Genomic DNA, 14,030 nt, shown 5'->3' with positions numbered 1-14,030 from the left:
ATCTATCTATCTATCTATCTATCTATCTATCTATCTATCTATCTATCTATCTATCTATCTATCTATCTATCTATCTATCTATCTATCTATCTATCAATCATCACATCTTCATTAGGAGAACAGTATTTCTGGTATCCTCTGGGCTAAATGTGGTTTGTAGGAAATTTAAGTCGATGCAATTAACGCCCTTGTGCCTGCTTGTTAGTCACACCATTAGAGGTAATCATTAGTCTTCTTCAGCTCCAGCGGTGACATGAGATAAATAAATAAAAAGTCAGGAACGTTGGACAGTATACATTTTTGGTAAACATATCACTATGCAGGAGTACAGCATGTTGTTTTACATATTGCTTGGGAAAAAGAAGACGGATTTTAAAGGACGGTGGTTTATTAAAGGAGACAGCTTTAGGCTTTAATCTGAAGATTTTAATATAAGCACACAACCCCCTTGGGTTGTGACTGACAGGGCAATGCATTCTGTATATGATGGCTGGTGTAGCAATAACTAGATATGAGTAGATTTTGCTTTTTCCTCTCCCTTCCCTGCAGGGGTCGTTTATACCTAACCTGCCTTACTGTGGTTTGGTAATACTAACTAAATAGTTAGTTCTTTAAAAAAGAAGGCCTGACATTGCCACTAGTTAAGACATGGGAGGAAGGAGATTCCTCTTCATTCAATGCTCTGCTGAGCCACAGCAGAGATCTATGATACAGTAAATGTAGATCTCTGGCTATTGATTTGCTAAATTGTTTTTATTCACTCCATAATTACGCACCTTTTGGGTTAATAAATATAAGTGGAATGGAAAGTGGAATTCAGACAAATAAAAACTATGAAAGTGATGAAAAGATTAAATGGATTTCATTTGTCCCTACATATACCACCAGTTGTACTTGTGCAACAGTTTGAGAATATACGCAATAAAGAAAAAGAAAATTCAGAACAGATGAACAAATAAAGGTGTCTTACATCAATTTAAACTACTGAGACAAAGCTCTTTTTGTTCCACCAGTCCATTCTCATGATAGCTATTATAAACACATAAGTAGGTTAGACATACTACAGATAGATGAGGAGAAAAGACATATGCCTTCCCTCTGTACTCCTCTTGCAACCAGTCCATCCATGCACCTTCTGGGCCTTTGAAGCTGTGTCTTTTAAGGTAACTTTCAATTTGTAAAATCAAAGGGGCTTAGAACCTGATCCTTCTCTTAGTCTGCAGTCATTTTGCAGCTGCCAGTCATCTATGATTGTAGCTTGTCTAAGATCTATTGATCTGTCTCAAAGGCTGCACTGTCTTTCACCTCTAGCAAGAGGAAAGGAATTATTTGGCATATTATGTCTAATATGCAAATCAGAGACATTACACAAGGATGGTACAACAGTTTGACATATTCTTGCGCTGTGTTATGTAATACAATGGATGGCATATAGTAAACAGTCATAACCGAGCAAAAAAAGATTCCTACTATTTCCTACTTGTATTTTTGTTTGTTTTTGTGAGTGGTCGTTGCAGTTCATAAAGACGGGGAGATGTAGTTTTCTGACTTTGAATCAGGCAACGGCTTAGAGAAACTTTTATTGATTTCTGTAAATCCCTTGGCTGGGGCCAGCCTTGGAGGGAGGGAGAGAGGGAGGAACAACGGCTTGGAGAGACGGCACTTGGCAGGTAAACTCTTGTTGACCTCCCAGAAGTAACACAGCGGGAGGCAGTAAGTGTGAACCTACACATTATTTACAGCCACAAGAAACTCCATCCATTAACAGTGTCAATTAGCCTGCTTGTCCGGGATGCAGTTCGCTGGATGTTAATGCGAACGGGCAATCGCTTTAATAGTGTAAAGCTGCAGATGGGTGGAAGACTCCTGCGATCAAGCCACGTATTAAAAGACGGTTTAGTTGACTTGAGGATGGGGAAATGTGCAGTGAGATCTGGTGTCGCCTGCATCAGCTGCTTGGTAAGACTATTTTCTTATCAGAAACAATTTGACATATCAATTTTTGAAGGGAATGTTTTAATGGTTGATTATATATGAAGTGCAAATTGTGCCTGGACAGAACTATACAGTCTCAGAACCATGAACTAAATTCAGAGAAGTTGTGAAAACTTCTCTACGTGGATGAATATGTTGGCTTCTTTATATCTGTTCTTACCCCTGAAATATGTACAGTAGGTTTGCTGCATTTATTTGACATCAAACAATTCATACAGAAATATACATATATGGTAGATCTTGTAAATACACTCATACTAACACAGTCACTCCTTTGGGATGTGCTCCTTATGGATCTGTTTGACTGATTCTAGTAGGATAGTATACTCTGTGAGAGCAAGTAGCAACAAATCAATGGATGAGATCCTCTGCTCAGGGGTCAGAGAGAATACCACGGAGGGTGAGGGGACTATTTCTTACCCTCATGATATACATTGATGCTTCCTGGTTCCTCTACAGGATTCATAGTCCCCCAGCTTACTGCTCAAGGTGATGGGATAATCGGAGTGGGTCCCGTAAGGGGAAGAGAAATGAAGGATGTTTTGAAGCTGGATGCAGCAGATAACGGGACGGGCTGACTGATGAAGGGGTGATTGAAGATTGGGTTTGAATTCACGATCAACAGATGTTTGTAGAGGATAGTTTCTGGCTTCCTTTAGGTTGAGAGTCTATTTTAATTAGGGTTTGCAAGCTCTGCCAGGCTACAGATTTTATTATACCATCATTACAAGCCCATTTGGCCAGGACAGAGAAAATATTGTTTTTGGAAGAATGACTGAGAGCAGTGTCGTAAGTTCCTGCCAAGCTCCGCTTAATGAAACTTATTTGTCTTTTATCACTCTGAAAAAGTAATGTATTGTCAGGTCCAGTATATATTGTGATCATAAGGACCGATTGAATCTGCTGGAACCAAACAGATGACCCACCTCATGATCAGCCTGCATCACTAAGCTAACTGTGTTCAGGTCTGGTAGTGACTCAGGTCATCAGCACATCGTCTCACTGCTCACGATGTGTGTTTCATCTTCCGTTCCCACTTAAGGTCCTCTAGAGTCCCACATGACCATTAACGATGTAAGCGAACGATTTACCAAAAGTGAGAGCCTTTTCCTAAAAGTGCAAATGATGTGAGAGCTAACAGACGAGATCAGTGCCAGGACTGGCTCTATTTGTGCTAAATCCACACTTTCTGGCCAAGAAAATGCCGCGGCAAGAGCAAGTTAACACTTCGTTTTTTCACACTGGGGCAGCTTGGCTCCTCTGGGCAAAAAGACACAGAATATGGATGAGATGAAGATACCAAAAGGTGAAGCTAAAATAGGACGGTACATCCATTGAAATTGACATTCAGATTTGACTATTAAGCAGAATACAATTAATTTAGTCACCATGTGGTGATGAGTCACTTTTAGTTGATAAAAGTTTGTACCTGCTTATAGATACAGGACAACAATCACAACTGACTGTATGAATTATATTAAAATGTAAATTTTTACATCCACTATATGTTGTATGAAATGTACAATCTAGCGTTGAGCGATATGACTGTAAACCATATCACAATATGAGCTTTTCATATCAGTTGATTTGAATAATTATTGATTAGTTTTACCTGCCAGGCATGTTTTTGTTGATATAAAGCTAAAAAATAAAAAAGTCAAGTCACATAATACCCTCCCATTTTGGGCATTGCTGCAATGGCCACAAAGAGCTAACTCTGGGGCGTATCAGTTCAAACCCTGTGATAAGTAATGTTAAAATGAAATTTTAATATCGCTGTTATTTTGTGTAAATTAATCATGGTTATTAATATTCTTTAAAGTGTTCAAAAGCATGTTAAAATGTGCAGAGGAAGCAACCAGAGTCAAGTATTGGAGTTCATTTCAGGCTGGAAATTTTTACCGTCTTCTGTCAAAACAAGTTCATCTTCAAAACATCTACATCTGTTGACGTTTTTTTGTATCCAGTCAGTATTCTTAGTAATTTGTTTTAATACACTTATTCTACTGGAATTTTACTATTGTAGTTATTTTCATTTAGGTATTCTACGTGAAATCATGTTCAGGGCAATGGTCGCTATTTTCATGTATGTCCAATACTTAGAAAAAGCGAGATGAAAACAATGGTGCTGGTCAGTTTTGGTTATGATGTACCTGGTTTTTCCGGGTATAGCTTGGTGTCGCCTAACATGGAGCATTTCATGAAGATTTAGTGAAAATGTATGCCTACCTATGAGACATTTTGTGATGTATTTTATGCTACTTTTAATAAGTGGTCATGTAACTAATGTGTAATGCAGTATCTACTACCAGTAGACTACTAATGAGCTTTTTTTTGGTTTTGTCAGGAGTCCTAATTTGTTATATATTTTATATTAACTGGCCAAAACGGGGATGGAAATAAGGTCAGATACAATATCTTGAGAATATAATACAATTAAATATAACTTTAAGACTTTTTATCCCCATAATGCAATAACATAGTATACTCCAACAACACATTAGTTGTCACTGTTTACATTTCTGGGTAAAAAAAAAAAATGTTTGTTTACAAATACAAAATAGAATAGAACAGAATAGATGTACTAGCTGGAAAGTGAGAGGCAAAATGGAAGCATGCAGATTCTCACAAGGGAAAACATAACAAAATATAAGAAATAAGAACCTGTATACTAAAGGCAACCTTATAAATTATAGAAAAAAGACACCGTAGTGTTATTAAAAACACTCAGATTCAAAGAAATGTGCAACGAGCAGAACAATTTAAAACATGTACCGTAAATATGAAAAATAGGAAGTCACAATACAACAATGTGTATGTAGGAAATAGATCTGGGATGCCATCCTTTACTACTTTAAACCCTCTGTGTTGAAATATAATGTCATAATCCAAAACCGCAGTGACAATTGGCTTTCTGAGGGGAACAAAGTGGCGAAGGGTGCAGCTCAGACGCCACAATCGGAAGGACGCGTGTGAAGGGAGAGCGCTTCGCTCAGTCTCCCAGCCAACACTCTTTTAATTACATGCCAATTAAGTAGAGCGGAGATGGTGAGATTCGGAAGATTTCTTTTGTACCAAACCTGAAGCTGCAGTAGGTGATGAGAGGCAAGCGTGGAGAGAGCAGAGAGGAGGTAAGGATTGCAAAGAGTTTCTTCTCCTCGGAGCTGAAATCAATGTGTGAGATAAAGCTGTGTTAGGTTTCTGTCAGATGATGCAGAGGATCATCTCCTCACAGTAGGAAGGCTTCCCCCGGTGCTGTGTCAGCAGGCTTTGATTACAGTGGCTTTTTTGTTGTGTTTCAAACAATTTCATCATGCCCACCCTTCCACCCCCCTCCCACACGCACTCTCTCTGCATTTGGTATGCAATGCAGCTCTGGCAATTTGTACGTGTTTGGATTCCAATTATGGAGTTGTTAAAGCCTTTTTGCCTGTGGCCTGCAAATTCTTATTAAGCCATACATTAAAGAGCACAGAATCACATTTAAATGGAGTTCATGTTTCTCTTTTGTTTCACAGTGTTGTGGTTGTTATTAATTTATTCGCAAAGCCCTACGCATTACACATTAACAAATAAATCGTCTTTCTGATTGTAATGCAAAATACTTGTTTCGTATTCAGAGATAGGGGCACCATTTGTCAACAACAACAACAAGCCCAGAGAGACCAAACGAGAAAGAAGAAAACCAAGGGCCCTGATAGAGCCATTCCATTTTACCCTCGCTGATTAAAGAAACAAACAAGCCCAAAACTGCAGCTTTCTGCATCGTTGTAGCTTTTTTTTTTTCTTTTTTTTTTAGCACACTGATGCAGAAGAGTGACAATCCTTTGAAGAGCTCAGTGGTTAATTGAGTGATTTACTTGGTGATGGCAATTGAAAATCATTAGGTTAGGGCTGCTGGGACACAGGAGGTCTGGGATGATGACATCAGGGTCACAGTTGGCGACCTCAGAGGTCCCGACCCTTAAAAAAAACTCCATTACCGCCTGCCTTTCACAGCCAGCAGCGTGCTGACACTTCATAAAATACACAACCTCATATTTAACACATAATATTAAAATTTGGAGCGCACATACAAAAGCACAAAACTTTTTGAGGCATTCCTGTCGGCGCTGCACTGGAGACACAGCCGCACTCTGTTAAGGCACAGAAAATATGGTTCATGGATGAATAAAAGCGGTCTTGTATGAGGCAAGAAAAATGGACTGGAATATTGTCCGTGTAAAGACACTTAATACATCACCACCCACTGAATACATTTGGTTGATGAAATGAGATCCAGAATGCAAGGGCTGCTAATATACCATCTTCAGAGTGGCAGAAATATGATGCATGCTGACCCATATGAACCTCATTAATAGAACACAAGCAAATCTATTTATCCAGATAGTCGGGGCAAAAATGATTGCCTCAGTACTCGGTCTCCTTTCTCCCACATTTCTTTGCCTCTGTGGCTATTTTTCTCAGCTCTGCTTTTCCCTCTCAGTGTATTAAATGCGTACAGATGTGTGGTATAATTACATTTAGTCTCTGCACTGGTTTAGATTGGATATGGGATTCCTTACATTGGAAACGCATATTTCCTCCATTTGTAAATATATCTGAGTAAATATAAAGTGATTTAAGGGTATTAAGTAATTCATAATTTTGCTCTTTTTACCCGAATCACACAACTGCATATTACATGACGATAAGCAAATTCAGCTGAAATGAACTCTAGTGTCATTTTTTCTACACATCAGATATATTAGTGTGATCTCAGCCTAAACCAGAACGACAGACTCTTTGGATTTGATGAAACATGGCAGCAAAGATGCAGAATGCCGCATGAACCCTGCTTTGAATTTTGTGCAAGTGCTTTTTAAATGTCAGATATGGTCATTACTTGACTCACTTCGGCATACTCAGTGCTTGAAATGACTCCAATAGAAGGTCGGCCTGACATAGCTTCTTATAAAGTCAGCTAATAATTATAGTGCATTGTGATTTCATCTCCCAGATAGACAGGCAGCTGTTGCATCTGGAAAAAGAAATGAAATGGTGACGTCACAGCAAACATAACTTGACGTATTGATGTTTACGCTCTTCAGCCGTTATTCTTTTTCCTTTGTTTTCCTGTGTGCTCTGGTGGACACACAATGACATTTCATTGTCGTGCCTTTGTGCAACGACAATAAAATAAGTCTAAGTTACACACGCAGTATGCGAGGTGTGGGTCCATCACATTGTGACATAGATCAATGTTTTATACAATGTTTCTTATGTAATTTTCTCAACCAGAAGGCTAAAATAATTACAGTATCACAACTTTAACAGGTTTACAAAAATTTCCCTCTTTTGTCAAAATTTGGTGTCGGTCTTCAATTAGTCTTAGCTTGAGAATTAATTTATTTTTTTAATATATTTTTTTAAATTTTGAGTTTTATTTTCTTAATTTGCAAATGTGAGCAGAGGAACAATTTTCTTCTGATGTTCCTTTCTTAAAAAAAAATTTTTTTTCAGTCTGCAGGCATTTCTATTCTTTCTCCCTTTTTTTTTTTGACTGATCACATCTACTCACTAGACCTGTGGTCAAACTTGCCCCGTATCACTCTACATTCATATGTGCTCATGTCTGTGTGCTCATGAAAACATGGCAGCACACTTGACATGTTGTGCTCGGAAATTCACCTCAAAGTTTTACCTGTCTCTGACCTGCCTTCGACTCTTGTCAGCAATACCCCCACCCAATCCTTTCTCCTGCGTCTCCTTCATCTTTCTTTTTCTATTTCTGTCCCTCTGAATATTTTTCCACTGTCTTGTTTCTCTTACCTCCTCTGCTGTCAGAGCTGTTCAGGATGAGGAGAACAGTGGCATGGCTTGCAAGGAGGTTTGGGCAGGACATAGCAAAGGGAAAAGGGAGGCTGGACTCACCTGACAATTTGCTTTTTTTTGGTTCCTTCTTTCCTTGAGAGTACAAATGCTAAATTTTCTTTATTCCAAGAATATTTGTAGGTTGCAAATATTTTGACTGACTGTGAAACATTGTGTTTTGCAATATGTATTTTCATTACAGTTTACATTTTCAAATTCAAATTTGTATATTTAGTAATCACTATGCCTATTTATGTGATTTAAACTCCTGTTTTAGTCTGATCTGTGTGCCATGTTCTATTTATTTGTTTCAGGTTGTGCATTCCTCACCTACTGCGCCCGTGAGTCTGCCATCAAGGCCCAAAACGCCCTCCATGAACAGAAAACACTGCCAGGGGTACGTATTTGTCTTTTTCCCCCCTCCTCTATTGACTCCTCCTCTCTCCCCTCCATGGTGGTCAGCGGTGCCATCTGCACCCGGCTGCACACCAGCCGGTATTATCCTTCTGTAGACACCAGAGATGAAAAACACTTTGGAAAGCTTTTCAATCAATAGCCTAGCCTTTTGAAGGCCAGTTTTCAACTATTCCATGTGTCTCTCCTCAAGGGAATATTCTTGAGCATTGATCAGAACCTTCTCTGCCTCATACCTTTTAACCAAAAGCAGAGAATGGTATAGAAATAGAAAGCTCTGTAGTTCAGAGTCTAGAGTTCAATAAAACCCTGTGAAGTGGCATTAATCTTATTTTTGCATTTTGTTTGCTGTTCGTGTATTTCGGCGCGCCCGTGTGCATCTGTTGGATCAGTGTTTAAAAGACTGTGACAGAAATAAGACAATTGGGTCGTACCAAGCTGCATCAATAGATAACTATAAACCCCACAAGCCCTAAGACCCAAAGACAAAGACCCTGGCACACGCAACCAAAAGTCCTACTTTAGAGTTGGAAGGAGACTACAGCTACTGATTAGAGCCCTTTATTTCCACTAGCTTCCTTGAAAAACAAGTTGTTTCATTTATCTTGCAAATTAACCAAGCATGAGGCTAGAGGGCATTTTCTGTATTTTTTTTTCCCTCCAAGCTGCATTTAAATAATAGGAAAAAAAGGGAAATGATGAAAATGTTCCTTGCCCGGTAGAACTGGGCTACGTTCAAGGGAACTTAGTTTCTGAACCAGTGTTGTACAAAAATGAGATTTTCACTTTATTTTTTTAGATTTAGGTTTACTATTCAGTAAATTTATCAAATTTCCAGATGTACATCTTACATTTGTGATTTATATTTAATCGGTCTTATTTATACTCTACATTATAATAATGCTCTTGTCTTTCTCATTTTTTGTGACTTGTCAATTCTAAAAATGCATTCAGCATCACCCAGGAATGATGGAAAAAGGAAAAGTACAAGAATCTGCTTTATTAATCACAATTTATGCCAAAAAGAAACCATTTGCAAACATAAGTAAACACCATTAAAACAAATTCAAGATAGCGAACCTTCGCCCTGGTCAAAAAGAACCAGGATATTTCTGAAGGACAGAAAGCTCACTTTTTTGGGTCCACTTCTCTTAAATGACAATGAATACTTGTTCACAGGATTGCCTTAATATAATATTTTTTGATAAAGAGAATTTACACTGATCAACTCTAAAACTTGATTGATTTAGTTATAAATAGTTATAATAATAGGACATATCACAAACATTTCCCACCACTTTTGGTCCATACATGAACCAACAGATGGACTTGATTCCCTCAATACAAATCACAATTGTTCATTTTAGTAATTAATGAGTCAGACCTCAAAGAACAAACAGAAATTGGTATTGGCCTGGAACAGACTGATTGGTGCTTGCCTTATATAAAATAATTGCATGGTTACTATTTTTCTGCTCAGCCAAACAGAGACACACATACACACATACACGCTCATATACGAATGACCAAACAGTACAACAAATCGATATGGGTGAAATGTCATCTGCATAATCCCAAGTCTACATCATAAACTTAAAATAAGGAATGAAAATGTGATATTTAAAAATGTCTGTTTACTAGTATGTAACTCGGTGTTCCCATTGCAACAGCAAAGAGTCAAATGAAAAATAAGCTTAACATTTTATGAAAAAAGGTTCAAACAGCCTAAACTTAAATCAGATGTGTTTGACCAGGACCTCTAAAGTTTGTAGGACGTTGTGCCCGGAGGACCAGAGATGAGAAACATTACTTTAGGAGGACCCCTGCGGTGAAAATAATCCTCTAACATCCGTTTGAACCATTCAGTCAGAATGTGGGTATGGCTTTCCATTTAAAGAATGTACATTTATTGATGCCTTACCCATAACCCAGAACAGGGTTAAAAAGTTGTACTCCGACTAAGCCTGACTTTGAAAGTCCTTAATAGGCTAAATTTAAACAGGACATTTTGCCTGAAAAAAAAAAAAAACAACAAAAATTAAAGCTCCGCGGAGCCTCAAGCGGCCCGAGCAGCCAAGCGCCGCTCCGGCCTATAGCCACCGCGGGGGACCCAGCACCGCCGGCCGCCTGCCACCGCGTACCCTTTCGCACAGTTGAGGCGCGCGTCCGCCAGGCAGTTCGCACCGTTYACTTCGGCATGGTTCCCTGGCGACACACCACAAATTTGGTGTAGATCGGTAGATTTAGAGAGGAGATATTGATGATGGGATAATCTAGGCGCACTGAAGAGTAAAATCACAATTCAAACCCGTTGGGCTCTTTAGCATTTAGCACAGGTCAAACGTTTCCAGTTTGGTTCCAATCGGAAGATGCGTGTTAAGTTCATAGACAATTTTATGCATATGGCGAAGGACAGCCAGTTGGCCACGCCCCCATGAGTCAGAGTTCATCATCACAGTTCCTCATCAGGTCATATAATGTCAGGTGTTAGAAGATTAATTCCATATGTATTTCTCAGTAAAAATAAGACATACAGTAGAAAAAACAGGTAACTTCCAGTCAAAAGTGGGCGGAGCTACGGTTACGTCATCATCTGACCATGAGAATGTAATGAGGGTTGGTCAGTAGTGAGACATAGGAAGTCTGAAGCAGCTGTGACCTTGWATGTGGAAGTTATTTCACTTTGATGTTTTATGGCGAATAGTCAAAGTTTGGAACTTAGCCACGCCCATATGCTTTGACATACAAAAATTCCTAGACCTTTAATGTCTGAACTCTGTGCTGACTGAATTTGAAGTCTGTATCTCAAACGCTGTAGGAGGAGTTCGATCAAATATGACGTCTCCGACTTCCTAGGACAGTTGCACTATGACATTAATTGTAAATTCTGAGTGTCTTGGGGAGCTCTACAACTGTACCGACTTTCAAGTCTCTACGATAAAGTAAGTGAATAGAAAAGGGTCTTTTGAAAGTTTCTAGGGGGCGCCCTTGAGCAGTTTCTTATGCGATTTTTGCGATGACTTTAAAATACGTAAATTTTCACCAGGCTCTATGCGGCCGCCAAGTTTGGTGAGTTTTTGAATATGATAAAGCCCCCAAAAAGCCAATTTATTTTACGGAAGAATAAGAAGAATAATAATTTACAGCACGAAAACAATAGGCCTTCGCAGCGCTTAGCTGCTCGGGCCTAAAAATATATCATATTTTAAAATTATGATCCTGGGCTAAATCGCCATATTAAATGATAAATTTGGAGATCCAGTTTTGAGAGGGTAAGCCAAAGACTTTCATGCCTCAAGCTGAATAAATTCAGTAAATCTCATTAGTGTTCTGTTAATCCTTTTTTTTTTAAATCCTCAATTAAATAGATAAGTTGTCAAAGACACTATTTATACCTAGTAAATATAGTCGTATCTGGCTTAAAAACAAGAAGGCAATGGCCAAATTTCCAAGCTTGAGGCTTCAAAATTGCAATCTACACACTACCAAGAGTCTTCTTCATACTAATATGAAACTTATAGGCTGATTCAGATAACCTCCTGCTAGGTGTGACTAACAAAAGCTCTGGACAAGAATTCAAAAATGATCTGTACTTGGTTGTGCACAATGGGATATGTGTTCCCTTGATTGGGAAAGTTGCCAAGAACAACTTTTAAGACAAAGTTTTCTTTAGTCCTCCCATCGGCCTCTTCCTTCTCTCCCTCTCGGTCCTGTCCAAGCTACATCCTCCCAGTTTCCTCCCACTCCCTCTGCACCACTGTCGCTGCTCTTCCTGAGACAGAGCGTGTCATAGAAATGTAACAGCCAGACATTGACGAGTGTCAGGCTGAGGTTGCTCTGCCGTTCCCTTCCCTTCAGCTTTACTCACACATACAAACACCAACGGTCTGCAGAAACAGGGACAGTGTGTGCTTGATGTTCCAGCTACACATCGACGCAACACTTGCTGCGCACAACTTTGTTGCGTGCCAGTGTCCCAAAGAATCCTCTAGGCCCATTTTCAATGCCATTGGAGCAACACAAACTATTATTGTAAGCAAGAAATATAACGGCGAGCTTTAATGGAAAGAAAACAAATACGCTGCTGCTTCTCGGAGCTCCTCATGTACTTACCTCTTGAGCTTTGCTGCTCCCTAAATCTGTCGCGACCTGACCCTCGTTACTCCACTATTTGATGGTAAGTAGTTACGCCACTTGTTTGTTTGCGAATCCTGCTTGATGTGCACTTTGCCAGGGGCTGGGATTTAATTAATGGAAACTGGAAAATCTTTAGAGATCTTCTTTTAAATGTATAAATCTATGCATTTTTGTCAAAACTAGGTTTTGCTGCCTTGTAGGAGGATTTCATCCAAGCTCTGTTTAAATGTATCTAAATTTACTTCATGAAAAGCCACCAAAATCCTGGAGTAAAGAGTTTATTGTTATGACAAACAAAACTGTGTCAGAGCAAGCATTACCATTGGCACAAATAGCTGTCAAACATGCATGGTCACTCTTTAATGTAACAACCTAGTCTTCTGAATTGTTAAACAAATGACTTCCTCTGTCGTTTTTGATGAGCGGGGGGTGGAAACCTCTAGAGCTGGGTTTTTTATTTATTTATTTATTTATTTTTTTTTTATCATTACTCATTAAAAGCATGAGTTTTAAATGAGAGAATTATTACACACACACACACACAAAAAAAATAAACAAATTTCTCCTTCAGAAAAGCACCACTAAAATATTAGATTTTCTCTTCTTTCTTTGATTCTCTAAACATATTTTGTCTGGTTACTTTATTAATATTGGCGATTGTGTTGTTTTTTTTTTCTCCAGAAGAACACAAACTGCAATTTGAGGCATTGATTTAACTGATTCAACATTAATTATTAAAGTGCTTGAGTTATGTTGGTTTATTATCACTGAGAAATGTTGTGGAATATCTTGTGACAAACCAACACAAAGTAGCATAATGGAACAGTGTAAGGAATGTGAAGTGTGATTTTTCATTTTCATTGAAAATGAAAAGGAGCAGAAACAAAGTGTGTTATATATCACTACCACTTCACTAGTTTTGCACTACTTTGTGTCTGGATATCATATTAAGTCAAAATATAATTTAGGCAGAATCATTTGATAATTGTAATGAGTCAGAATGTAGAAAAGTTAAAAAGGTATCACAACATATGAAAGATACAATACTGTCTACCATTATGTTTGAAAAACTTGTTTCACATGAAGGTTGTGTTATAGTTGATGTCACAAAAAAATGTTTTGGCTAGAAAATCACATTTTTTTCTGTCAAAATGGTGGCAATTTATACTTTTGTCTAGTAGGTAGAAGTTCAATGTTAGAGAAAAATGTTTGTTTTCACTACATGTATTAAACATCACAACTCTATTGTCTTGTCTCTGGAACATCACTCATTTAACAGTCTAACTTGTCGGCAAAAAAATCATCCTGAGAAATGCAGTTTGGTTTTAAATCCAAAGAAGATCCTCGATATTAGTCCAGTAAAAACAGATCGCTCAGATGATTGAGTGGTTGAACTACTGCTACTGTCATAGTTTCTCACCATGTAATTGTTTCAAAGATTAAAAATAAATTGGAAATAAATTGGACTGCCATGCTGTTGGACCCACTCCAAACATTTGGCATGGAGAGGCAAACGTTTGTCATTGCAGACAAAACGTCTGCATGATGTTGAATGAGATTATAATATATTGCAATCTTTGAGTAGAACTTGCATAAATTGGGTTGCAGTGGAATCTCTGTGCATTATATAT

The 14,030-nt window shown here is 38.4% G+C and overlaps 1 protein-coding gene across 10 annotated transcripts in view; it reads left to right on the top strand.

Annotated features, from left to right (window-relative positions):
- celf5a (cugbp, Elav-like family member 5a) overlaps window positions 1–14,030 on the top strand; it is a 239,498-nt gene that overhangs the window by 10,978 nt on the left and 214,490 nt on the right. For all 10 annotated transcript variants that reach the window (XM_008407185.2, XM_008407177.2, XM_017304382.1 and 7 more), the window contains exon 2: window positions 8,163–8,245. In XM_008407185.2, coding sequence (XP_008405407.1) covers window positions 8,163–8,245 — 83 coding nt within the window. The remainder of the gene's footprint in view (window positions 1–8,162; window positions 8,246–14,030) is intronic.

The sequence above is a fragment of the Poecilia reticulata genome, linkage group LG4 (genome assembly GCF_000633615.1).
Source record: "Poecilia reticulata strain Guanapo linkage group LG4, Guppy_female_1.0+MT, whole genome shotgun sequence".
Lineage (NCBI taxonomy): Eukaryota > Metazoa > Chordata > Actinopteri > Cyprinodontiformes > Poeciliidae > Poecilia > Poecilia reticulata.
The sequence above is the reverse complement of the archived record's forward strand: the minus strand, read 5'-3'. Positions and strand labels throughout refer to the sequence as shown.